Below are 27,916 nucleotides of genomic sequence, written 5' to 3'. Positions count from 1 at the left end.
TCAAAAGACGCACACAACTGAGCAAGGTTTCTTGTTTAATATCAGAGTAAAAAGGAAGTTTGGGACACAAAAACTGGTCATCTTTATTGTTTGTCGTTCTGCTGGCCGTGAAAACTTTGCTCGGTGATGTACTTGTAATCTAAAATGCTCGAGACGCCGAGGAAATCCAAGCCGTTTTCTCCTGTTTCACTGGGCATTAGGTTCTGTTTATTAGAACTCGACCCATAACCTTTCCTTACAGCTACATCATCAGTGTGTCACGCTTTAGTAGTTCATCAGTGTGTCACGCTTTAGTAGTGGTTGGTTTAAGGACGTTTCCGTCAGGATAGCGTTTTTTGAAGCGTGCTGTCACTTCTGGATCCAACAGTCGAACGCCGTCCAGTTGATTGCCCAGTGTTATCCTGACGAGAGAAACATCGCTATTAAGGGTCTCTTAATTTGTATGGAGAAAATTGGTCTCCGGAAATTTGTAAAGAAATGTATGAAAAGTTCCTCGTTCCCTCGGGTGGCTCGGTATGGAGGGTGACCCTCCTATCAAGGACCGACAACTTTTCTCCTTGAAAACAGGCTCTTTTACGCTAAAACAGTAGCTCAGAAATCTCTTTCGAAGGTCAAATTTGTTATGTTTTAGATGAAAAAGAAATATTCGTCGGGAATTGATGGATCGTGTTTTGAACGTAAGCCACCGTTACAAGTCTCTAATTTCAAACGTGTGCTTTCTAGTTTGTTACTCATTATAAGTAAGGCACAGACTGTGTCGAGCCTAGAGGCGCATAGACGACGGAGATTATCCCGATTTCTGTAGCATGAAGCGACTACGAGTATCATTCTACTCCCCTCTGGATGGGATGCTAATCCATCGCAGGGTTACCCCCCTGAATTAGTTCGCTGGTACCCATTTATACACCTGGGTAGAGAGAGGCACTATAAGAGTAAAGCGTTTTGCCCAAGAACACAACACAATGACCGCGGCCAGGCGTATTTTTTGCCCGTTTTTTACTGATATGATATGTATCACATCGTGCTGTTGGCGTTTCTTGTTTCCATAACAACATACTGCTTACCAGTTTGGTTGAACATTGTGCTGTCTTCCAAACAGTTCTGAAAAAAGACAAACAGTAAATCACAAAATGGAACGAGTCAACTTGTAAACCCTTGACTGTAACTCTTTGCAAAATTCATGAGCCAATCAGAGAGCCAACATTCACACGCAATTAACCTGCAACGTTTTGATTGGCCAAAAAAGGGAAGCCAACAAAAATATGACAAAAGTGACGCTTACAAAGAATCAGTGCTTCAGAGTGTCGCCGATTGTCAAAATTAAACCTGCAAAGCGCTCTCGCACTTTACACCAGCGTTTTACTTTACTTATTGCCATCCTACGAATGAAAAGAATTAATACCTTCTTACCTATTTTTCTTGTTCCTGGTGAAAGTCGTTCAATCACTCCGTAGATTTCATCCGGTTTATGACTTGTCTGTCTGACCTTGAAAGAAAAGAATCAGCCATTATATCCAATTAGTTAAACTTCAACTATTCAACAGCAAACAAGGCTTCCTTTTCACGGCATGCCTAGCCAGAGAAACTAACCGCCCTGTTTCCAACTATTTGAGTATTTCCATTCGTTTTGGTGACTTTTACAAGATTTACATCACTATACTTGAAGAGGTGACAATGATTATGACAATTGACTGAACAGAAACAAACCTCAGCAACAAGAACATCACAGTCCAGACCTCTGTTAAAATTCTTACAATCTCCTTTTACGCCAACCTAAACAACAACGAAACATTTTTTATGGGGAGGAAGAGAAATGAATATTCCCCTGTGCAAAACCACTGCTGGCCAGAAGTCATTTTATTACAGAATAGTAAAGCTATGGAACTCTTTAGACAAAGACTTAAAACTATGCAAGAGTCATACAATTTTTAAGAAAGCTCTGAAGACAAAGCTTCTCAGCGAGTTTTTAAATTAATTTTTTTCTTATTTCTTTCATTTTTCTTTCTATTTCGTTTTATTTTGTTTTTATAATATAAACTAGTGTACACATTTTAAATTTTACATTTTATTCAACTTCATGTATTGTTCACTGAAAAACCTCTTTAGGAGTGTTCAATAAAATTTTATCTTATCTTTTTTTTAAAAAAAAAAAAAATGAAATGAAATGTTTGTCAATGTGAAGCTCGGTGAATAACATGCTAAGCAGGGACAATCAGAAAAAATCTGAAGAAAAAGTGTCCGTGAACTTTTTGCGACAATGCCTTATAAAAATAAATTCGTTTCATATTTGGCAATAATATGTTGCCAAAACATGAGCAAATAACATCATCTCAAGGTCCTGAACAAAACAATGAAAGCGCTTAGTGTTTTTATCGAAAAAAAGTGAGTGAGTGGAAAGAAATTTAAGTTTAAAACAAAAATTATGAACTTAACCAGAGCCATGGAACTGAAAAAATGCGTTTTTTTTGGAAAATACCAAACAGATATAAGCGATCAAGCGATTTTCACCCACACATCTTCAGGCGCTATTCTCACCAAACAGTGTTCCTTTCCGTGATTAAGCCAGTGACCAGTCCTTCCCGTTCTTATTAGCCGCTGTAGTTGGTTTGTTTTCACCCAGATTAACTCATCACACCGCGCGTAACTGTTAAACAGAACAAATCAACTTATTATTATAGCTAAAAGAATGTTTGTGCAACAACTTCAAAAAAAATGATTTTACAGTTTAATTCCCTTTTTCACGAATCTTCACAAAATTCTAACTGATGGCTAAGTCGGATAACTGATCAATAAAGCAGTCGTTTCGACATAAACAACCTAATGGCAAGTTCGTAAACAGATGTCTTCTTCTACACAAAGTATTTAGCAAACACAATCTGCATTGGATATAATTCAAAAATTGAACTTGTCAATTGGCGGCTACATCAGGGGCAATTTTCTTTGATACTTACCTTATTATAGGAAATTAACGCTTCATGAAATTAACGCGAATTTCAAAAATTCGCGTTAATTTAAGTCGCGTTAATTTTTGTTGACGTTAATTTCCGCGCCCTTAATTAAGTGGAGCGTTAATTTCCATGACCTTAATTTCCATTATTTTGGCCCCAATTTTGTCGATACAGTACACACGTCTTGACTCTTAGGAAAAGGCATAATTTCATCAGGGTGGAAATCTGCCGGATCACTAAAACTGTGAAGAACGCTCGAGGCGGTCAGATTCCTTTGTGTTGAAGTAAACTTGTTCCTGTTATACGTTGTCTCAACAAGTTCTTTTCTCCTATGTTTTGTCGCGTTAATTTCCTTCATTTTGAAATTTCCTTTATCGGGAAGCAATTTTTTCTTCAATTCGCGTTAATTTAAGTCGCGTTAATTTCAAATACCTTAATTAACACAAGCGTTTATTTCCTATAATAAGGTAATCTGATTCTGAAAATCAACAGCGAAGCTTACGTAAAGTATACTTCAGCTTAAACAGCAGTAAAGAAAGCGGGATTCAAAATTTAGCCCCAATGTTTTGTTTAGCTATTTAAAAAAGAAAAATGGTAAGAAAATATATCGAAGAATTAAGGGACAGTAGACACACAAAAGCCCTAACTAGACAGAGGAATCTGTTGGTTAACAAATGCTAATCAGACCAAAATAACAATATGGCAATTTTGTTGTACTTACCCCCAAAGTTTTAAACATTCTCGACCTAACTCCATTGCACTGAAGAGAGAAAAAAAGACAAGTTGAAAACGCTTGACTTGTTACGAGTTGCTTGCTTAATGAAATGCCTCAGGGAGTAAATGTTTTTTGAAAATGTAATATTGCTTTAAAAGATAAAATAATAACTTTTAAATTCGAGACAAATTAACCACCAGGCTTAGTTTATTTAAAGCAACTCTGTCAGTTAAATCTTGTAGTTTTTAAGATGCCCCCCCCCCCCAACCCCCGCCGCGTTTTAAGATAAACGAACTAAAGAATGAAACCAAAGACATATGTTGACCAGGAACATAAGTGCTTGTAGAGCCTTGCGCGCATCCGTTTGCAAAGGCACAATTGTAACTGGTTTTTTTTTCACCAAGCAAATGACATACAAATAAGGCTTTAGATATGAAAAAAAAACTCATCCTCACCGCCCAGTCACCCAAAGGAATATGTAACCCTCATCTTGAAGAGAAGGAACATCCAGCTTACGCATTTCATCATCTGACATTGTACCATAAGGTAACTGACAAATAAAACAAAACAGCACAAAAGTGTTATTAATATAATTACATAAATACAGTCCGACCTCTATTAAGCGGCCACCTATTAAGTGGCCACCCTCAGGACTTCGAAAAGTGGCCGCTTAATGGAGGGTGGACGCTTAATAGGTGGCCGCTTAATAGAGGTCGGACTGTAACACGTCACCAATATCCCAGAAGAGTTAAATCTGTAAAACACATCGATAACACATTAGAAAGCTTAGTAAGATGTAGAAAGATTAGAGAACACATCCATTCTCGATGCCAGAGCACTTCTCTTTTGCGCATGAAGGCGAAAAGAGCTCTCTTGTCGCCTTCAGTCACGTGCAAAAGACAAGAGCTCTGGGGTCGAGAATGGAAACACAGCAAGGAAAGAGTTATTTTTTGTGTGAAACCATTTCACTCTATCAATACGAGTTCTCTTTTACTGATTGTCATACATATTTTAATTGATAGTCAAAAACCTTTAAATAAATATACCTCCATATGAATGTCCCATGGTGGATCGGCCATTACCACAGAGAACTTGCCCAGCACATTCATGTCAAAGTTTCTCATGTCACATTGAATCCACTGAAAAAAACGTATTACAAACACGTATAGGCAAAACTATTTAAAAAACTCATTAATAATTCATAAAGAAAATACAAAAGAAATTAATGTTTAATGAGTGTCTTTATATCTGATAAAGACACGGCTAAACTTTACGTCCAATTTTCTAGGCCAAAATAACCCCAAATCTAAATATTAGTGCAAGAATGAGTTGATCTACATCAGAAGATTTTTAAGCCGTTCAATAAATTCACAGTTCGTGTTTTATCAAGTCTAAAACACTCGGCTGCGCCTCGTGTTTTAAACTTAATAAAACACTGCTGCTCATTTATTAAACATTACGTAATGTTCAATGAACGAACATGCTTTTATTATCAAGTTGAAAACTTGACTTGATGAAGCACGAACTGCGTGTTTATTGAACGGCTTCAAAAACCTCAGATGTACATCTTTTAATTTTTGCACTGATATTTAGGTTTTGGATAATTTTGGCCAACAAAATTGGACTTAAAATTTAGCCGTGTCTTTATCAGATATAGAGAAACTCAATAAACATTAATTTCCTTTGTATTTTCTTTATGAATTATTAATGTATTTTTTGAATATCTTATGACACACCAGTGTTTTGCACCATTTGAGGCTAGTTATTGCTTCTTAACTTTCCCAAGAGAGTATGCTCTAGAGTGGACGATACAGGGTGGCTGCACCCGAACAGGGGACCATTCTCAGGCTGGAGTTATGCAAAGGGTAGAAATTTCACGAGTTGGAGTATAGAAAAGGATGTGAAAAACTGACTCTAAGGTATTAAAAGGACTTAAAAGAGCCTTTCAAATTAAAATGAAAACCAGGAATTAAGAGTTGAGAGCAAAGATAACCGCTTTTCTGGATGTATTTTGATTAGTTGTACCTAAGTTATGGGCAATAAAAATACGCCACACGCAATGGATACGGTCAGCAAAGCAACAAATCATGTCTTACATCCCGCTAGCATCAAAGTTCAACAAACATTAAAAGTGACTTTATTAATACGGTTTATAAATACTTCAGCAAAAAACCTTGCTTACTGAATAAAGTTTCAATAACGAGCCGAAAAAGGTTTTTTATTTTAGTATCCCAATGTCAAATTATTTGCCTAGCATAGTGCATTCAAAGCCGCAATAGGGCTGGTCAGCAGACCAACAAATACTTTGAAATGTTCTTACAGTGCATGTAACACACCACAGTGTGTCCTCCATACCTGAGGTGGATAGAGTATCACTCGGTTTTCTTCTTCTGCAGTTTTTGTCAGAGATGTCTGCCATAGAAAATAAATTTATGGAAGAAATTACGACTTTTCCAGCGTTCAACTTCAATGTTGGGAATCAAGTTTTTACAATGACAACAATAAAAGAAAAGAATCCAGTGGGCATTGCTGGTCAGTCAGAAAAATAAGTACACAAGCTGATCAGAATTAGTGAGAAAACATCCGGATTTATAGCCAGCGCTAGCAGCGCTGTCTTATCCGAGAATTAGAATCAGAATTTTAAAAGTGCTACACTTGGCAAAGATGGCACTGAAAATGAATAAGATTATAATACACAAGCCTGACTGTAAATGAGCATTCAATTTTAATGTATATAGTTTTCAGTCTGTTGAACAATTTTTTGTACCTTTTCCTCCTTTTTCTTGTCTTTTTCTTTCTCTTCCTTGTTCATCTCCACATCACTGTAATCAACTTCATAATGAACATACTGACAGAAAGAAAAAAAACAAACAGAGTAATGTGAGAATGCAAGAATGCTTAGAGGAGACACTAAAACTGCTCTGGAATGTCGTTTGAACAACAGAATTTGAAAGCCAACTGCTTTCAGGAGTAGAAGGCTTTTGCGATTTCTTGCTATCCTTCCTTTTAGGAGGCATCATAAAAAAATTGACGCTGGTAAAAATAAAACGCTGCTAAGCTAAGATCTGCTACGATGTGATTACAGAACTTGGGTCCTCACGCAAGCATGCGATACGCCCAGGTAATGATTAACTAGACTCTCACTACGTATTATAATGCTATTGGACGAAATCCAATACTGTACATAAATTATTTGGTAGACTGTCCACATGGGGGGCGGGGGTGGGGGCCCCCTCCCTTTTTTGCGTTGAAAAATCGAGAGGCTGTGGACAGTCTACATATTTGGTTACTCTGTGGTTATTCCAAAGCACAAGTCATTTGTTTCCTTACTTTGCATGTATCCATGTGAAAGCATGTGTTGAGAAATGAGCAGTCTCCAAGAGATTCTGAGTAAACAAAACAATTCCACTACATTAAGATCTTGTTTGCCAGCAGCTTTTCTACATTTTACCTTACATTGCCACACACATTACTACATGCTAATGCAAAATTCAAAATTCTAACATACGGGTAATTGACTTTATAAGTTACTACATTCAAGTTGTCACTAGTGTGGGGCAAAAAAAAATTCTGAGACCCTTTTGTAAGTTGGATCCATGGTCTACCACCTACACTTGCTTGGTGTGTGTAAAGTCATAACAGGGCTCAAAATAACGGCCAGTCAACGGATAATGACTGGTCAAGATAACAATTTGTCCGGACAAAGTTTCAGTTTGTCGGTCATTTTGACCGGTCACGTACATGGATTTAAAAATGATAACTGATGACCAGAACGGCATTAAGAAGCGATCTTATCATAAACATTGCAGCCAAAACAGTGAAGAAATAGCCGGGGGTTTTATGCCACGCAAACAAAGACTATTTAACGAACAGAAGAAACGAGTGGCAGTTTTGCTATTATCAATATTTTGACCGGTCAGAAACGGCACGCGACCGAGCTAAAACCTGTTTGGCCGGACAACATGACCGGCAACTTTCTGACAATTATTTTGAGCCCTGCATAAGCTGGACTCCTCCCGGAAGCATACATCTGCAGAATTTTTTTTCTCTGTCCCATGCTAGCAATAAACTGAATACTGTAGTTTATTACTACTGTATGACTCAGATTAAAACCTACCATCTTTGTTCTTATCACAATAATTAATTTGATTTACATTGAGAGAAAATGTATCATGTAATGTACATCATTGCTCTTAAATCTGGGATTATTTTTTATGATAAATTTGAACTGTTTTTGCTCAAACTATTTCAATAACACAGCACAAATTATAGACCTTACCATCTGTATGCTTTTGGATGATTTTTCTGAAGTGGACCTAGGGAAAGATGAAGATAATGTTTGAAGAAAACACTGCAGGCTGCAACCCAGAAAAAATATCACACTTTGTATTCCTCCTTACCTTCCTACAAGGTTGACCCTGTGGATTATTCTTTCGACAATCTCCTCTTGTGCCATGATCACAAAACTCATGAACAAATGCTCCTCCTTGAGACTTGAATTTCTCAACTGTGGATTGCTCCTAAAATTAAAAAAAACATAGCTTGTGAAGATGCTCTCAGGTCGAGGAGAGATTTGAGAGGAAAGCTGGCGAGCAAGAAAGGGGAATTTCCCCAACCGCCAGCTCAAAAATAAGATCCTTTGGGTGGCACATACACTGTACACGTACCAACATTATGTCATAATATCCAATATTTTATTGAAACAAATGCTGCCTTTACTCACCTTGTGTGATGGGACATTAAGTAGATCCAAAATTTCTTGGCCAACTTTTTTATTCTAAACAAGACAAGAAGTGCAAACCCTTCAAAGGTAATTCAGTTAAAGTGACACATGGGCTAACTGGCCTACAATGCCAGAGATTATCGTAGTTGCCATAGCATCAAACAGCTTAAAGTACATGTATTTCTAGACCCTGGTTGTGGTGAATTGTTGGTTGCACTAACAATTCACACATACTCATTTAAACTCCTGGGTAGAGAAAGCCACTGTGAGAATTAAGTGCCCAGAATGACCCTGGCAGTGATCAGACCTGCATCACTTGATCCAGAGACCAATGCTACTACTCTTGCAAAGGAATATAACAAGAGAGATCCAAGAAAGACTTGTATGTATGTCTGTGTGTGTGTGTGTGTTTTTTTTTTTCACTACATTGCAACACTTTGACAATATTCAAGAACATGTACATTACAAATATACAAGTTCAAATAAGGCTTGTTGTAAAGATATCATGTGAAAGTAACTTAAAATTGCACGGCGCATCATGACTTACTTCCATCTCTTTCATAGTTGGCATTGATAAAAGACTCTGAAACATAACAAGAACACAACACTCAGAGGATCTGGTAATACAAATAATAAACATACAGCTGCATCAGCTGGTTAAGTTGTCTAAAGCAAACATCTGGCACTGCAACATCACAAATATTATTTATAGAACAAGTAAAATTACAATAAATCTACACCAAGTACAATGTAAATATGGGGGGGCAGGGGGGGAAAAAAAAACAAAAAAAAAAAAAAATTTCAAAATTTTCCCCACCCAAAAAACCCCAAAGAGCCCCCCCCCCCCCCCGGGGTAAATAATTGATAGTTGATTGCACTTTTGGGTTAGTTTACAGGTAACCAAACAAGTGCTAGAATTACATGTGTGCTTTAGCAAAATACAAGCAGCCTCTCTTTTGCCTGAAATCTGTGCCCAGGTCCAACACAAAAATATAGTGTGTGCAATATGTAAGCAGGGAGTGGTGCACACACAAATCGTGAACTAGCTGCTGAAAAATTCTTCTCACTTTTGGCATTCATCCCATATATTTTAAAACAAAAGAGAGACTCGATATAGATATTTATGGACAAAAAAACCTGTACCTCAATGTCATCAACTGATTCAAGTCTTGGTTTCACTTCTGCTGGGGCTGGTGACGATACTGCACTGCTAGAATCACTAAAACCAAAGTCAATGCAGACTGTTATTATTCACTCTTCAACAGAGAAAGGTATTGGCATACCTCAGCCATCCAGTAACTTAAAAATAGTTTTTTACCAGTATGTTGAGAGTATCAGGTCCTTTGCTATTTATAATAATTATATGAATATAATTAATATAAGAACTAAATCTCCGCCTTTTGATCTCCTAAGATCCAGTAAATACAGTATCGGTAATTTCGTCTTCCATCAATACTTAAAGCAAGCAGAAAGGCAACAAGAAGATGGTTATCTTTTAGCTTTGGTATGCAACAAAATTTTCAGGATGAGTAAAATATATGGGTACATGTAAATACAATAAAAAGATACCAAAAAAGCTGCCAAACTTGTGGCTGGGCATGTTGTGGTTTAAATGTATCTTTTTGTTTAAAATTTTTTAAACCAGTTTGATTATTACCTTACTACATAAAAATTTACACGACACGTTTGTTTTGCGATTTCAAAGATTGGATATTTTGTGACACTTTAATTTCATCTTTTCTTGGACATAATGATCACTTAATTTTCGCATCATCTTATGTTCGCGACACTTATTTTCAAAATCGCGAAAATTGCGAAATTAAAGTGTCACGAAAATTTCATGTAATAAGGTACTTTTCTTCATTTTAGTTTATGGTAATGAACATGAGAGAATAAAAAATAAAAATTAAACTGGTTTAAAAAATTTTAAACCAAAGAAAAATTTAAACCACAACTTACAGCTAAAAGTATTTTTAATTTAATCTGGTATTTCTTGTGACTCACTTTTCTCTCTTTCTTTTCTTTGATGTTGATTTGTCTCCTGTAACAAAGTTAATCAGCCAACATGCTTAATATTTAACAATTATTCGCCGAAGGCGAAGTGATTATTCAACAATAATCACTGAGCCTAAGGCGAATAATTGTTTTAGTATAATTTTTAGAGGTGATCATCAAGAACTTAAAAAAATAATGATAGCAAACAAGAAAACAGCAAACACAAGTGTTCGCTTGCATACGGTGTAAACCAGTTTAATTCATCGATTACAATCAGAATTTATTTAGTTAAAGCAATAAAACGGAACAAAACAAACACTATGAGAAAGATCGATGTCCGTTACCTTTGAATGATTGTTGATGACTTCTAAGCAAATGTGGGAATCCTCTCAAAAATGAGTAGCTCCGGTGAGAAGAGAACTAAATAATGTTTTCTCAATCGATCCGACTGAGTTTCTCATCAATCGCCAAAACCGCCGTGTTTACGATCATTTCTAATGCCTTGAGAACAATCTCTTGAAAATATTTTCGGTCCAAAAGCCTTCAGTTGGAAGTTAATTTGAAAAATTCCCAGTGTTTAAAATATCCAGGACTTGGACTGGTTTCTTTCAAATCAAAGAAATTTTCATTCAGCAAAAGCGGCCATGTTTACTTGCCTGGATGTCAAAGGTGGCGTGGCTAAGTAAACAAGCCTACAAAGCTATAATCACCTCGCGCGGCGTAAATATAGCCTCATAAGCCGAGCTTCTCGACCAATCAGAATGCTTCAATTCTTATAATCACCTCTGAAATTATACTAATAATATTTGTTACTAAAAGGGTTACAAAAGAAATGAAATTGTTACCAAAAATAAATCTTAAGCCTCCAATACAAAAAATAATTAAGGTTACTCCGTAGTTATTCTGGGCACACTAAAAGTTGGGCACACTCGTCCATCTCAAAATCTGCATCATAACTTTTTTTTTTCAGCTTTGATGCAATGACTATGAAACTTGGGAAAGTCAGTTATAATGTGATTTTAAAAAATTTAATTTAACTGCCGAAAAATACCAATGCAAAGAGAACTTGGATTAAATGATTATTTTTAATGAGGCTACAGTACAAAAAAATTAAGTTGAGAGGTTAGACAAGTTTGTACTTAAACACACCTTTTGAAGAAAGGTCTCTACGAACAGCATCTAACTAAAGAAAAACAAATAAAAATAAATATGAGATAATTAAATAATAAACTTGCCAGTGTGAGCAGTTTGATAAGGAGATTTTTATTTTTCCTGCACGATAATGTGAGAATTTCACTGTAATGGAGTGAAATCGGTATTTCTTGAACCCATATTAATTTTGTCAAATCTCCCTGCCCGCCCCATTTCTCAAAAGAATTGTCATTCACTTTAAAGGTTCTAGAAATTAGGATTTCATAGGTCATAAATTTATTTTACAGTCAATCCCTGTTTATAAAGGCAACATAACGATCACATACGAATGTGACAAGAGAAAAATGAACAAAATTAATGATTTAACCAAGCAAAAAATTTACTTTCACCATAAAAAGTGTGTTGGCTTTGTGATTGATTGGTATCACCCTATTGGAAGTAAATGTGGTTGCATCAGGCATAAATTTGATTCTTTACTGTAACAATTTCACATAAAAGAGGTACAACTAAAGCAGGTTGGCTAACAGGAGGCAAGGGGAGAGATACCCAAAAAACTCAGCAAATTGTGAACCGTACTTGTCTGCCTTAGGTGCCTGGTTAGTTAGTTGCTCATCTTCAGTGTTAACTCTGTACCAAACATATTCAACCTCATACCGGGTAATTACTACAGGTACTTTGTAATTAACCTCTCAGATTTAAGCAACACAGCGATCTTTAACATGAATAGAACCTACTTATAATTCACAAATACCTTTAAATGGTCCTTTGCTGTAACTATTGTACAAGGCTTTCCATCTGGGGATGTCCCATGTTTAATACTGGAAAAAAGAACATCTCAACTTTATTCTCAGCCAAAACAAAACACATTTGGCAGCTAGAAAAATGGTGGTTATGCAGCGCTTTGCAATATATTTAACAATTATCCTGTGAAATCACGTGAAAATTATGCCCTGATACTTAGGCTGTTAGGCCCAGTCGGCTAAAATCAGACGATATTCTGCAAGATTGAGCAGGATAACTGTTTAATTATTCAACAAATTGTCAACAAAACACATTTTGCAGATAGAAAAACTGTAATTATGCAGTGCTTTACAAGACTTCAGACGAATGTTCGCAACCTACGTATCTCGCAGGATATCTGTTATGTACAGATGACAGGAAATGTTAACATTTTGACCGTAAATGGGCAGCACACGCATTTGTTGAATAATAACACAGGATATCTGTTATGTACGGATGACAGATAATACCATTCTGACCATAATTATATGGGTAGGGCGTGCATTTGTTGAATAATAACAAACCTTATAAAGTCCTGAATGGCAAACTTCTGTAGCAAGCTCTCCACAGCGTCATGGGGAATACTATCGTCAGTCTGTTTGGCAAAAAGTGCAAAGTAAAATAGATTATACAAACCCATCTTTAAAAGACAAAACTATCAAACTCTTACAAACACATGCATATGACCTGATATCTGCCTGTCACTAAGTTGGATTTAAAAGCATCGAAAGTTAAGACTGGGGAATGTTTTAGCCCTTAGTCTCTCTTTTTAGCCCTTAGCACTCACTCTTCACGCCTTAACCCTGTCAAATTCCACCTTAAGTCGTATGGGTCTCGAGCTTTTGCTGTTTCGTCGCCTGAACTCTGGAACAGTCTATCTCTTTTTATCCACTCATGTGACAATTTAAGTTCTTTTAAATCCAAACTCAAAACTTATCTTTTAAAAAAAACTTATTACTCTTAGCGGTTTTTACTTTTTATTACTTTTAATGTACATTTTTAATTTTTAAGATTTATTCAGCTAATTTTAACAAATTTTTTATAGATTTGTAAAGCGCCTAGAGCAGGCCTGGATAGGCGCTATAAAAATTTTTATTATTATTATTATTATTATTATTATTATTGTTGTTGTTGTTGTTGTTGTTGTTGTTATTATTATTATTATTATTATTATTATTATTATTATTATTATTATTATTATTATTATTATTAAATTATTATTATTATTATTAGTCCTAACCTGCCATGTGTACATGGCTGGATGGGTTGACATGAGTAAGTGCAGAAAAAGCTGTTTTTTTCCATGCATACTAACAATAGACCTTGTGGCGGTTTTGAACGCCATCCTGATGGGCAGGCAACGCCATCAGAATTTACAGTGTTTGTATGGGAATCTATATGCAAATAATTTTTTCAAAAAATAGATTCTGCACAATTTATGAAGCATGAAGTTACGATACTAAGGAAAGGATCGTATTCTCCAATTTTTACATTTTAAATTTTCTATACATTTGTCTACATTTTTTCTCCATATTTATGTTCTGGTTCAGTGGGTTTAGGCTGTTCTTGAAAAAAAAAGCATGGAAAATTAAAAATGTAAGTGAATGCTTTAATATAATTCTAGCCCAGCTAAGTTGTATACACCATCAAGATGGCATCCAAAAGGGCGATAAGGTCTATTCATTTAGCAAATGCAATGCACCAACCTGGAATACATTTCCTAACTTTTTTCAACAAAATTAAGCTTGATAACAGTGGTGTAATAAAAATGATTAATATTAACTTATATGAAGTTAGCTCAGGCTGTATGGAAAAATGTGTTACTCTTGGTCATTTTACATGGACGTCGCTGAACTTTTCACATACAACTTGACCTCAAGCAAAACATTTTCCCAAATGGCCTTCCGACTAAGTCAATAAGCTGATACTACATACCTTAGATGAAAGAGAACTTGTCAGTTGCACAGAATCAACAGGAAAAGTTAATGAAGGATTACACAGATACTCAAGTAGCTTGTTCTCAAGCAGTGGATCTACTTTGACAACTTTCTCTGCTTGTTTGTTTGTGGTTGAAGTCTCTTCTGTCAGGGTAGGTGTGACATTTTCTGGTGGAGGTGTTGCTGTACCTGTCAGTATAACAGAGACAATTCAAGCTTCAGAAATTTCCAGTCACCCACTGATATCATACAAATTCTGCTAAGCTTGAAGCTGTCATTTCAGAATCTGTCATTAAGGCACTCTTTACGCTAACATAGTTTCATTTGTAACCGTGTCGCTTTCAATGCAGTTACACCTTTAATTTACATGGCACCAATCAAGGCCAATATTGAAACCTCGTCCTTTTGGAAACACTCCCAAAAGTGGAGCATTACCAAAATGATATGGTTTCATTGGTTTCATTGGCAAAACAGTTACTGCTGGTATGTATTTTGGCATGAAATGGACTGTCTCAAAAGTAAAGGGTAAACAGGGTGAACCTCGCACAGCGTGCAGCACTTCCTCATATAATCACATTCACAAACAGTTAAATAGGTTCTAGTAAACACTTCTAAACCGTGTCGGTTTCAAGAAAATTGAAATTACAGGAAATCGGCTAGTAACACGCGTCCACAGAAAAGCAACAAACAAAGGTCTCTTACTGCACTATCAAAGTCACATTGATAATAAGTACAAAAACTCACTCCTGAAAACAATGTTAATTCTTGCACAACATCTCTCATCCTCCCCAGGTGTTCTTGCCAATGAATGCAACAACTTAAGATCAATGTTTCTCAAAATAAAGAATCACACTCGCTTAATTGAATCAACCATCAGCAGCTTTATCCGCACACAAGATCAAGCAAGACCACCGAAAGAAATCCAGCAAGATAAGCCCATCAGAATTGTTTTGCCGTTTAAAAACCAGAAATCGGCTGACGCTTTATGGCGAAACCTTAATGACCTTAACAAGAAAATCGGAAGTGACCTGCAGCCAGTGTTTACAAGCAGGAAAATTATGGATGACATCAAAGTGGTAGAAGCCAAGCCTTCCCTTATAAATCAGCATTGCGTTGTCTACAAATTCTCATGTAATCTGTGTGATGCAGATTATGTTGGGTTCACATTCCGGCATCTTTTTCAACGCACCGCTGAACTTGGCCAACACTTAAAAGAAGACCACAAGCTGCAAGTCTACAATGTACAAGACCAGTTTCTGTTTTAAAGAAATGCCGCACGAAGTTGTAAGTTTGGACTGCTTAATTTACAAAATGCTCTTTATTAGAAAAACAAAGGCGAATCTTAACACGCAATCAGATTCTGTGCGTGCTAAACTGTTTATTTAAAACTGAATATGCTAATATATTATAACACCCTAGATCACTATATAAGCCTGAACTCTGTATTATAATTTTAACTTGATAATGATGACATGGTGTCATCGAAACGTCGTTCTATTTTCTAATTTTTCTTTTCAAATCGTTATTGGTTTTCAAAATTATTTTCCTTCAGGACTTATAATAACCCCAGGGGGGGTACTCCAGCTTGTAAATGACGGGGATGATCGAATGGAGGCAAAACTCAGGACCCGAAAAAATCCCTAAGTCTTCCAACATTACCCAAAAAAATCCCTGGACAAGAAAAATACCCCCAAAAAAATCCCTTGTCAAATTACCCCTAAATTGCCAGTAGGGGCAATAATATAACACAAAGAAAATCATAAAAAATTGAATGCTCGTGTTTTTATTATTCATCATACTATAAATACTCCAAGGCCGAACCCTTTTTTTTTTTTATACCAAAAAAAAAAACCCCATATAAAAATAGACACACAAAAAAAAAAAAAAAAAAATTTCCCCCCCCCAAAAACCCCCCCCCAAAATTTCACCCCCAAAAAAACCCTCGAACATCCCCGTCATTTACAAGCCGGAGTACCCCCCCCCCCCCCGGGATAATAACTTTACTGATAAAACTGCTGAGCAACTTAAGTAACTGCTTAGTTGTTCGGAACTGTATTCACAGAGCCTCATATGAAACAGCCAGACATCCAATCAGCCAGGCTGCATTTTATGGAGATATGCTGAAGACCTTTGGCATGAATTCAAACATTTTTTGGCATAACTGGCATATAATCGTATCCTCAGGAGCAAACTGGCATGTTTAAGCCAGCAACCAGGCAACTTCTTTTGTCTTTGAATGGCATAGAATTCGAAGTTTGGCAAAAGGTGTCATAGAATGCACCCTGGCCAATCAGAGAGCATGTTATATGCAAACAAGGGGGGGGGGGAAAAGAAGGGAGAAAAAAGCCCACACACCAAAAACGGGAAAAAACCGGGGGGTCAGAAAAGAGGGGGGAAAACGCCCCAAAAAAATTTAAAAACAAAGGAAAAAAAAAAAAATGGGGAGGTAACCCAGAGATAAAATTACTATATATATATATTATAACAAATAAACATTTTATAAAAAGTGTTGTCAACATTTTACATGCCTGCACATTTGATAACCTTTTCATGATAGCTTAAAATTTTGCTCATTGCTACCATCAAAACACAAAATTTAAAATACAAAAAACAAGCTTAACCTTACATTCTGTACAAAGAGTGTAAGCTTGTAAGCTTAATAATTTCCCATCGCTTTATGCTTATATATAGTACAGAGGGACATACAAACCTGATAAATCGCTGTCTTGTACACCGATTCCTTGGCGTTCTTTTCTTCGTCGCTGAAGACGATCACGCAGGCTATCTTGACGGCGCTTGTGTTCTTGAATTTCCGTCCAAGTATCAGACATTTTCAACAGTTTTCCAGAAAACTTTTCCAATATTTTCACTGATTTTCACCGCCAAAGACACTGAGCTTAGTAACCTGGCTGCGTTGACGTCTGCTTGGTGGCCAGGCCTTCTCTTCAGATTGTCCGTGTACAGAAATAATGGAGAATTACATTTCTGTTCTCGAAAATTTGGACTCTCAAAACGAACCAAACGCCGTGAAGGCACTTCAACGATTTTGTTCTGAGAACGAGAAGACATTCAGCTTCTTCCACATAGATATTAGCGTCAGGAAGAAAATTATTGATGTTGTTCTTACGGAGTTGACAAGACAAGACCTCGGACTTCAGTTCAAAGCAGACGCTCTGTCTGCGTTGCGGATTTTAAGCCGGGACAAAGATGGTTTGGGATGTCTTAATGCTGAACAGTCAACCTTTGTTCTCTTGTCGCTTGCCGAGCTTACAAGCGAAGGATCGAAAGCGACGAAGAGTTGTTCAAACGAAGTCAAGCAAAGAACGGCTCATGTCGAAAACGAAGAAAGTAGAGATGCCGATCTAGAAAGAGTTATTGCTAACAGCAATGTAGTAATGGAAGCCCTCAAATGTTTGTGTAATATAGTTTACCACAGCTCAATAGTTCGTCAACACTGTTTTAAAAACAGATGTATCGAAGCGATCATTGCAAGGGTCAAGAAATGGTTCGAAATCGACCGCTTAGACACCAATGTGAAGTATTTTGATTTGAGATTTCTTTTCTTATTGACTGCCCTTGAAAACACTGCAAGGGTGGAAGTTGTTGCAAACAATGGGTTTTGTGCCCTGACCCATGCACTAGACAGCTGTATTCCAGGAAAAGAACAGAGAAAAATTTGCCACGAAACGAAAGTCAGAGATGGTTGTGGCCAATTAACTGGAGCGAAACTTCAAGCACTAACTGTAATAGAAAGGTAAGATTCATGAGGTTGTTTTTATAAGCCTACTGCTCGATTCCTGCAATTCTTACTTTGTACAACTTTAATTACATTTATATTGCAGGATTGATATGTAAATTCTCCTTCAGATTTCCATACATTTCTTATGACGTATGTTTCGAGAATTCATTGGTCGATCAAAACGAGTAAACCAATGTTTTGCTCATTTGCTGCGCTCATTTCTGAAACATTGTTTTAACTGCTTAAAAATAAATTTTGTGTCTGTGCACCAGAGCTAACTGAACTACTCAACAACAGAATTACTACTTTTCATCAAATTATGTTGCAAAACTGTCTGTCTGGAATCGCGTGGGAAAAAGGCGGGTTATAAGTAGAACAGGCAGAAAAAAAAATTTTGCGTGCCTGGAAACTAAAGCTTCTAAGCAGTTTTCATGACCGAGTTGCTACACAAAATAAGTTATGAGAAAACTTCAGCTGTCATGTTGGTGTCTTTCTTCAGGGCAACAATATGTCAGCCATAATTTTTTTTACAAGCAGTAAAATGCATTTGTAGATGCTACCATTACTATCATTCACGTTTACTTCAAACATCTCTAGATATCACCTCTAATTTTTATATCATATCTGAAAACTTAGAAAATATGACATTAAAAACATCAATTTTTGTGACAGTTCTGAAAAAAATGCATCCAGAATATTATACAATTTGAAATGCTATATTTCAAAATGTAATGCTGAATGAACACCAAGATTTGCATAAAGATTAAATGTATTTGTATGCCCAGAACAAAAACAAAGATTTTTAGGATTAACAGCTTAGATTTTTTAATATTGATGACGGCAAATGAAAACCATTAATGTTGGTTGCTAGCACAGTTTATTCCATTGTACATCTCATGCTTTTTTGTTATTTTTAGGCCATTTAAATTGAATTGTGATATTACAGGGCACATATAATCAGAAGTAAATGGACACTTAAGTTGTTCAAATAATGCACAGAATTTCAATTATTACTTTTGCTGTACAAGTGCTTTACAATCAGGGAGCACCTTATATCAGTGAATTTTTTAATTTTAAGAAGGTTCAGTATAAATTATGTGGGCTTAACACAAGGCTGGAACACTCTTCATTCAATATGGAATTGATGCATAGATCTTTTACATTTATGGCCAGCAAACTAGATAGTTGAATAATCACATGATGTTATATCTTTTAGGCGTTGCTTAGTACTTGTAATTTGTGGCATTTATATCATTATATATTTTAAATGTTACTTGTAAATATTAATTTTAAATATCAAAAAAATATTTTTAGAATTTTAGATTTTAGGATTTTTTTTTCTTTTTTTTGGATTAAGACACACGTACATGTTTAATTTAATGAGAACTCTTGTAGTCCTTGTCTACAATTATAAATAAAATTTGTTTTTTTAAAATTACTTGACTGTATTTTTACAGGGCCACAATTGAAGAAAATCCAATAACATACACTATGACACAGGATGAAATTCGCCTATCTGCAGAAATCCTGAAAACCATGTTTAACATCACGATCAATCTTCCTGATCCCGATAGCACGGACACGCATGAACATTGTGAGAGGATTGTGTTTATTGTGCGATCCATGTTTGCACATATTAAACCTTTGCCTGACTGCCCAGAAAACCTTCCAAACCACGCCATTAACATTGTAAGCAATATGCCATCCAACTGCCTAAAACATCTGCTGTGGACAATGCCATCAAGTGTTTCTAGAAAGCTTGCTCAGGATTTTGAGACAAGACATTCACCCAAGAGATTTAGGATACAGTTTAAGGTGTGATTACTATTTGATTCACATTATGTGGTCTTAGATACAGTGGAACCCTGATATATAACAATATGCCAAGGGAGCAATAAAATTATATTGAGGAATCGTCATATTGAAACTCCCGATATAACAATGTGGCTGTAAAAAAATAGTATATTGTTATATCGGGGTAAACCTAACAAGTACTTTTTACTGCATATTAATAGAGGATAAAGTCGATAAAGAGGCTTAGTCTTAGAACACAATTATATCTTTTTCGTACGTGTATATCATCGTACAAAGCTGTTTACAGAAATGTTAGAGATTACTCGATAACCAAAATGTTATTGCATTAAATTCGATCTTTTCCTTAAATTGTGACTTTGTACTGATTATATCGCTGTTGCAGGAAAGATTTTACATTTGGTCCGCTAAATTCTCATTTTTATATCAGGAATAATTATTGTTATATCGAGGATCGTTATATCGGGGATCGTTATATCGGGGATTGTTATATCGGGGATTGTTATCAGGGTATTTCTGTATTCAGTATTTACACAAGGAGAGTACAACTTTGTCTTACATTTGATAAGAATCAAAATTGAGATAATGATTATCTTTGACACAGATGTTTAAAGGTAAACAGTCCTTTGATTTCGCCTTTGACAGGGATTTGAAGTGCATCAAAGTGATAATAGATTTGATGCGAATCAGAGGTACTTTTGCCACGAGTCAAAGTTACATTTAACGGCACCTTTGTCACACCTTTGATAAAGATCAAAGATGTACAATCCTTGACCAAAATCAAAAATTACCCTTGCCACAATCAAAGGTACAGCAAAGGTTTGGCAAAGACGGCCTTTACCATTATCTAACCGAGACCAAAGGTATGGGTCAAAGCAAACTTTTGAGGTTGCTTCTCGTGAGTCTTCTTTGGGTGGAAAAACAAGTGGGAAAATATCAAGCAAATGTTTTGTTCCTAGTTGTGCAAATTCAAGAAACATTTTAAAGCTATTAAAAATGTGTGTACATTGTGTGTACTAACCAGTTTGGAGAGTAATGGGTAATAAATTATTCAGAGGAATTCCAGATTTTTGCATTAGAAAAACGAATAAATACGGAATAGAAACTCTGAAAAAATTAATATGAATATGGGTTCAAATCCCATCTGGAGCTGGGATTTTTTTTCTGAGTTTGTATTCAATGCAAAAATTTATCATGCTGTATTTCTTCAGAATTCCAGATTTAAAATTAACTTGATTACATGATTTCAAAGATTAGACAGTTGTATTTCATACTTACCTGCTAATTAGGCTGTTCTTGGACTATATGCAGTCCATTTTTTAAAAACATTCAAGCAAGTTATTAGTTGCATGAATGAAATTTTTTTATTAACCATTATATTACAACACTATTGCATCTATGTTTTGTTTTTCAGAACTACAATATGCTAGCAATTCGGGCCATGTTAACAATCCTTGATGATCGTGTGAAATCCACCAGTCAACCACTACAGGAGCATGTCGTCCCTGTTGTTAGTGCTTTTTGTCAGATGGCGCGAGGTGACAGGGTGATCAGGAAGTATCTGCGACAAGAAGTGCTGCCTCCCCTTGGAAGGGTTGGGACCACTCGCCCTGAAGAAGGACATTTGATAAGGAATGAACTTGTCCGACTAATGACGTCACCACTTGAAGATATTAAGGTTTGTAGCGTAATGTTGTACTGGTTTTGAATGTTCTAAAGGGAGATGGAGGAGAAAGCAGTTTATAAAAGCCAACTGTTTGTCAAGTGAGGATCCCGACTGAAATAATAGACAGGCCCTGATTTGTAAGGATGGATGACGCGATCCACTGGATAAATCACTATCTAGTGGATAGCGTAGTATGTTTTGTCAACAGTTATCCACTGGCTAGCGATTTATCCGGTGGATGGCATTATCCACTCTTTGAACAACCAGGGCCAGCTGTAAAAGGAAAAGAAACTTGGCCATGATAGCATTGCCACTGTTCCTTGGCCACTTTTTGAAGAAACAGCAATATCAAACAATTTTCCATTGCTAAAGTCTGTGTCCGAGTTAAGTGGCCCATACAGCCGGAGCTTATCCCAGTTCCTGTAGCATTAAGCGACTAGGAGTATTGCTACTCCTCCCTGGATGGGATGCTAGTCCATCGCGGGGTTAACCCCCAGCAGTAAATTCGCCAGTACCCATTTATACACCTGGGTGGAGAGAGGCACTGTGAGAGTAAAGTGTCTTGCCTGAGAACACAACTCAGCGCCCCAGCCAGGGCTTGAACCCGGGCTGTTTGACTCGTAGCAAAGCATGCTAACCATTAGACCACCGTGCCTCATACAGCTGCTGTTACTTGAAATTCTCTGAGAATTATTGACCTTTGGATACAATCACAAATAAGTAGAGCTGGAAATTAGAGTCTCGGTAGCACTACAGAATAGCCATTTGATTGGCTTTAGCGAAAAATGTCAAGATAATCTGCATTTGGAAATACTATAATTATGGTTGAATCCCAATAACTTATTCCTCAATAACTTGAACCTCTCACTAACTAAAACCTTTTTGATTCCCCTCCAGGTCATTTTCTTGCTTATTTTTCCCGTGATAACTCAAACCTCTTCAGATTTCCCTTGAAAGTTTAAGTAGGTTCAACTGTATTTGTGTGTTTTTTATTCTCAGGAGCTTGTAGCCGATTTCCTGTTTGTTCTGTGTAAAGAGAATGTGAATCGTCTTATCAAGTACACTGGCTATGGTAATGCCGCAGGGCTTCTGGCATCACGTGGCCTAATGGGAAGCGTTCAGCCACAAGGTAATGGAGACTACTCTTCTGATGACGAGGATTCTGAGACTGAAGAATATGCCATGGACAAATCACAGATTGATCCCATGATTGGTGAGTGAAGCTTTATTGGAGGACCAAGGGAAGATAGAACATGCTGTCTGTATGTTACACTGTTGACCTTGTTTTGGTGTTGTTCTAGAAAACTAGTTTGAAACCCACCTTCTCCCTCCACTGCTCTGGACTGTTCATACTTTCCTTTTAAAAAATTGCCGTTTGAGACCCCCTTCCCTCTTGGAATGTCTAATGAGGGGGTACTGATAATTCTCTAGAACCACATGTTTGTACTATTCAGATTGCTCAAATAGTAGCAGATTCATGTTAAAGGGACTGTGTCATGGATTTTAGCCAAACTTAGGCATAGGAAATGACCAACAAATTCATTTTAATATATGAAATAACCTCTTAAAACAGTGAAGGAATAAGTCACACCAAATGCAAAAGAAGGTACAGATGGCCAAAAGTGTCAAAGATTGAAACGGATTGCGATATGGGTTTTTGAAATATGGTCCAGTGGAACAGTTTTCAAAGTTAATCTTGTCTGCTTGTAACTTCAAATTATAACGCCTGAGAGACACACTTAGCTGCAATGAAGCTATTGTTTTCTCATTTAGAATCATAGAATTATTTTTTTGCAACATTTAGTTTCATAGCGAATATTTGGCAAAATTTAATAAGTAAACAAAAAATTAACTTAGCCGTGACACAGTTCCTTTAAAGGCATAACAAATGATATGATAATTTGTTGCATTTTTGTTACAAACAAACTTCATGTTAGGACCTTTCTGTACACAGACCTTCAACTGATAAGGTGGATTATCAGTTTTTGCCAATGATTTGCTTAAAAATAGTAGAAAGGGCCCTCGGTCATTAATAGTAATGAACAGTTTCTTTGGAAACTAATAGCTTTATACAACAATACAGCTTTAAGGCACGGCACATGGTATGTTTTTCATCCAGTAGAAAACTGTCTTTTAGTTGGGGTGTAAGCAATAAAATACTGTATTACTATAGACCTTTTGTATCAATTCGTCACTGTAATCTGCTCATACTGTAGCTTGAGCTCTAAAAAAAATTATACTAAACAGCGGTTCATAGATGTGGTTTCTTTGTTATTAGGTGCTATTCCAAAGGATGATGGAAAGCCCAATCCACTGGATGAAATGAGTGAGCAGGAAAAAGAAGAAGAAGCCGAGAAACTTGCCAATCTAATCCAGGACCTTAACAGGAAGGGCATAATCAGGACAGCTCAGGTGGGCCCTGATGGCAGGCCTCAAGAGTTTCAAGGGGCACAGTTAATGGGTGAACAGGCCTCAGAGCGAGGAAATGCACTCACAGGGCAGGGAGAGTCAACAGCAAATGGAAACACAGAAGGTACTGAGCCAGCGGACAGTGAAAAAGAACCAACGAATTAAAACTAGTTTCAGTAAACATGATAAAACAGATATATACATGCATAGTTTTTTTTAAGTAGCGTGTACATCCAATGCCGTTTTTGAAACGTGTGAAATTAGCTGTAAGAAATGAAAGGAAAAATTTTGTCAGCGCTTCTTTGATTCCTTTGATTGTGGGCCAAACCTCAGTGTTTTGTTTGTCTTGTGTTATTTTGATGCGAGTGTAGTGTTCTGATCAGACTTTGGAACACATTTGGCCACTGTCAGTAACTCAAAGAAGTCCAAGGTGAAAGAAAGAGAAAATCACGGAAGTAAAATGCTTTGGTAAATTCTAGTAATTGAAAGCAGCAATTTCTGTTTGGTTTTGTACATAGTTTGAGCAGTCAGACAGGTGTTTGTTAACTTGTTGCAGACCACGTGATCCTTTGAGCTTGAATAGAAGGCTACTTTATATGATTGATTGACAGGGGCCTTTTACATACGTGCCTAGCTAAAGCGAGGACTGGAACTGAGAAATCTTCAGAAACTACTCGGAACATTAGGAAAATACTAACAAAAATAATATTACTGTTCTTGGCACACAATTGGATGTTCTGATAATTTACCAATTTTCTTGTTCGTTCCAGGCCTCGTGATTTTTCGGTTTGAAAATGATCACAAAAGCTGATCACAAAATGGGTGTACATAACTTTTATTGTATCACTAATTTAGTAATCTCTCATCAACTTATAATTTTTTACAACAAGTCTTCTCTAAAGAACAATTACAGAATAAAGTATATGTATATTCAAGCGACAGGGGCTGAAATCGAGCCAACTGAATATTAAAATTAATAATGTATATTAACAACTTATTATTTCATACAAATTTTGAGTAAAAGATTTATATACAGAAGGTTGTAAAGGACAAACGAATTGTAGCTGGGTTAAGTTAAAATTTTTCATTCTTCAAAGATCCTGTAGTTATCCCTTCTTTAGTTTCTGAAGCTTCTAAGTTACACAGTAAACCAAAATATTTCTGCAATTCTTTTGTATCATTCTTGATCAGAACTTTTTATTTATGTCAACCCGAAAAATAGTTTTGGGGTCGTCCAAATTCGACTATCTGCAGTATTTTCTTTTTATATTACTAACGTTTTAAACAAGTTTTGGTTATTTAAGGAGGCTCGATGTAGGTTTTTTAGCCTAAGGGTGGTTGCTTTGAAAATTATAATTAAATTATAATTTTCAAAGCAACCATATCTAGGAAGCCAGTGTTCGATTTTTGCCAAAATACACCATAATGATCGAATATGACCAAATTTTAATTTTTTACCTGTCACTTTGTCACAAAGGTTACCATAGCAACCATTGACGTTTTCTTTTGTTCTCAAAAAACTACATCGAGCCTTCTATCATACAGTCCGTTTCCACGCTCTTGCGTGTAATTCGCCCTTGTTCCCGAGAAGTAGAGCACGCCTGGGGACTACCGAGTTAAGTGCTTGTACTTAGCTTACCGAGAACGCTTCTTTCCATGGAAATTATAAACAGGATATCACTGACAGAGAGTTAAAACGATACAACAAAAAGCGTAACCTTTCGCTTTCACTTACCCCCCTCCCCTCTCCCCCTCCCCTCTCCCCCTCCTGGCACTTCACAGATCTATTGTCGAGTCATTGTTAAATGGACATTGCGAACAATTTTTTTGTATTAGAGGGTAACCCGCTTAAGCAGCGTGGTGTGTTTGTGCCAGTGTATATTGAGTTTAAAAAATTAATCGCCAATAATGGCGTTAATTAATCGAGTCTTGTAAAATAAAAACCAAGTTTCAAATGACACAAGTATTAAAAATAGTATATATGTAGCTTAGAAGGAAAATGAAAAATTCCTTTGGTATACCGTACGTGTGTTACATCAAGATAAAATAAAACATTGCATCTGGAATGTTTAATGCCAGAACTGGTTCGTGTACGAAACAAATATTGCCATTAAAACTTTCTCTTGTGAACCTGTATCACGTGTCATCTTTTTTTGCTTAGACTCTTTACTTCATACCAATAATGTTGGTAGGTTACAGCCAATATTGCACACTGTTAAGACACAATGTTGCTCTTTTGTAACCTCTCTGATAAACAAGATCAAACCTTAGAGTATTACTATTCTGCGATGAAAAGCTAACACCAAAATGTGTTGCTGGTGGTCGCTATACGTTGTGGTCGAAGATTTCCGTGCGGAGAAATGCACTCTTGAACTGCAGTGTTTTTATTTTTGTTGTTGTTGTTGTTGTTGTTTGCTAATAAAAGGCAGGCCAAAATGCACCAAATCAGGAACTGTTACAAACTGAAACAGTACTGTCTGAAGAAAAAAATTAAAAAAAATTTGTCAGTGCGGTCTTTAAAATGATTAATCAGAGTACGAGGTGAAAGGTGACAACATCTTAAAGGGGGCCCAACAAAAACACAACATGTTAGCCCCTACCTTTTAATACATCTGCTGACAATAAGACTAACTTTAATAGGCGTTACATGTAATTAACACCCACCGCGAGGCCATGAAATGCGCCTAATATGCCGTCAAAACGTACCATAAAGGTAGATTTATTACTTAACACACGTTGCAACATATAAATATTACCAAGAGAGGATAATTATCCTCTCTTGATATTACCTACCCAGGTATCCTATCGCAGGAAATTATGCCAGTAAAAATGACTTATGATTGGCTAATTTCGAATTTGCAAGGTGGATTTTTTTTTCGAAGTACTCTCGCTCGCAAGCGAAATGCGCGTAAAACATGAAGGTATAAAGTAAAGTGTTGTTGAAGAAAGTGGGGAACCTTTATTAGCTATTAGCTGTTTTCTAGGTCACAAGGGCAGAACTTGAAAAAGTCAGCCTTATTCGAGATCTTAAGTTCTGGATGGCATAGCAATAATATCACTTGTTTTTAGCTTCAGTACACTGGCATAGTAATGAGTTCGCAATTTGTAACACATGCATCCTTATCACTTGCGACAAAAATCTATGAATAAAATACCTTTTGTTTCTTTAACCTGGCGTCTGTTTCCTGTTATTTTCATTAATTTTACAATAAAATAAAAATAAAATGATTGCTACATTCTCGACGAAGGCGTCTCCGATCTTAAGTCATTCGCATAAATTGCCATTTTATTAAAAAATTTAATTTACACCTTGTAAACAATTCGTCTCGCTTGGGTGCCTGGGGTTCTGGCTGCGACCACGTGAGACTTTTGACAGTCGCAAAAATATTGACATTTTGTCGGGTGTCGGTAAAACGCCGACTCGGGGTCGGGGCCGGGGCCGGGGTCGGGGTCTGGGTCGGGGTCGGGGTCAATTTTTTAAATTTTTTTTTTTTAAATTCACTGATTGAGAAAAAAAAATTACAAAGTTTATATTAGCGTGTGGGACATTTCGAGTCGAAAAAAAAAAGCATTTCCTTCACAAATTCGGCACAAATCTTGATCCTTATAAGTTCAAGAGTATAAGAGAAGCATTTTAGTTAAGGTCTAACAGGCGAGAGGTGAAATTTAACTTTTACATACAGTTTAGCGATAAGATGTTATTGTTTACTTCTCTGTAATCGAATAATTTACACCCGCTTGCCTTTCAATGTTACGTACATAGCTATCTTTCTACGTCCATCTTTCCACACCATCTTCAGCATCTTTCCAGGTGGAAATAATGATCCAATCAAAACCGATGGATACCCTTGTTGGTTTCACCCACAAGGTCAAAAGGTCATGCTGGTGATTGGCGGATTTCGATCCGTGTTGTTTGTTTCAACAAACCGCTAAACCAAACACTGAAAGCGGGTGTAATACTTCCTCGTCAGCATTACCTCAGTTTTAGCCGTTCGTTGCTCATTTTGCATTTTGTTGATCAGTTGATCAACAGAACCACC

General features: G+C 36.5%; 2 protein-coding genes across 2 annotated transcripts; one reads left to right on the top strand and one right to left on the bottom strand.

Moving 5' to 3' along the window:
• Positions 1–22: 22 nt before the first annotated feature.
• LOC144652263 (N(6)-adenosine-methyltransferase catalytic subunit METTL3-like) lies at positions 23–17,134 on the bottom strand. The gene is made up of 22 exons (XM_078512287.1): positions 16,961–17,134; positions 14,249–14,439; positions 12,838–12,908; positions 12,285–12,351; positions 11,531–11,564; positions 10,391–10,427; positions 9,530–9,605; positions 8,934–8,969; positions 8,387–8,440; positions 8,064–8,183; positions 7,943–7,979; positions 6,994–7,049; positions 6,431–6,511; positions 6,019–6,075; positions 4,710–4,802; positions 4,119–4,213; positions 3,670–3,708; positions 2,536–2,644; positions 1,708–1,773; positions 1,411–1,486; positions 1,065–1,101; positions 23–401 (listed from the first exon to the last, which is right to left on the bottom strand). Exons 1-22 carry the CDS (start codon positions 17,079–17,081, stop codon positions 284–286), a joined length of 1,671 nt encoding a protein of 556 aa, XP_078368413.1. The 5' UTR covers positions 17,082–17,134; the 3' UTR covers positions 23–283.
• Positions 17,135–17,187: 53 nt separating this feature from the next.
• On the top strand, positions 17,188–26,010 carry LOC144652260 (chaperone Ric-8A-like). The gene is made up of 5 exons (XM_078512284.1): positions 17,188–18,004; positions 19,447–19,804; positions 21,216–21,479; positions 22,467–22,680; positions 23,746–26,010. The coding sequence occupies exons 1-5, from the start codon at positions 17,220–17,222 to the stop codon at positions 24,039–24,041; spliced, it is 1,917 nt and encodes a 638-aa protein (XP_078368410.1). The 5' UTR covers positions 17,188–17,219; the 3' UTR covers positions 24,042–26,010.
• Positions 26,011–27,916: the final 1,906 nt, after the last annotated feature.

Source organism: Oculina patagonica, chromosome 4 (assembly GCF_052425735.1).
Source record: "Oculina patagonica isolate OP01 chromosome 4, crgOcupat, whole genome shotgun sequence".
NCBI lineage: Eukaryota > Metazoa > Cnidaria > Anthozoa > Scleractinia > Oculinidae > Oculina > Oculina patagonica.
This window is presented reverse-complemented; position numbering and strand designations above follow the sequence as displayed.

Coding starts and splice junctions, on each gene's coding strand:
- LOC144652263 (XM_078512287.1), bottom strand. CDS start 17,081: ATGTCTGATACTTGGACGGAAATTCAAGAACACAAGCGCCGTCAAGAT. Junction 2,645..3,669: donor GAATGTTTAAAACTTTGGGG/GTAAGTACAACA, acceptor TCTGTTTAACAG/TTACGCGCGGTGTGATGAGT. Junction 1,102..1,410: donor ACCAGGAACAAGAAAAATAG/GTAAGAAGGTAT, acceptor GTCTTTTTTCAG/AACTGTTTGGAAGACAGCAC.
- LOC144652260 (XM_078512284.1), top strand. CDS start 17,220: ATGGAGAATTACATTTCTGTTCTCGAAAATTTGGACTCTCAAAACGAA. Junction 19,805..21,215: donor GATTTAGGATACAGTTTAAG/GTGTGATTACTA, acceptor TTTGTTTTTCAG/AACTACAATATGCTAGCAAT. Junction 21,480..22,466: donor CACCACTTGAAGATATTAAG/GTTTGTAGCGTA, acceptor TTTTATTCTCAG/GAGCTTGTAGCCGATTTCCT.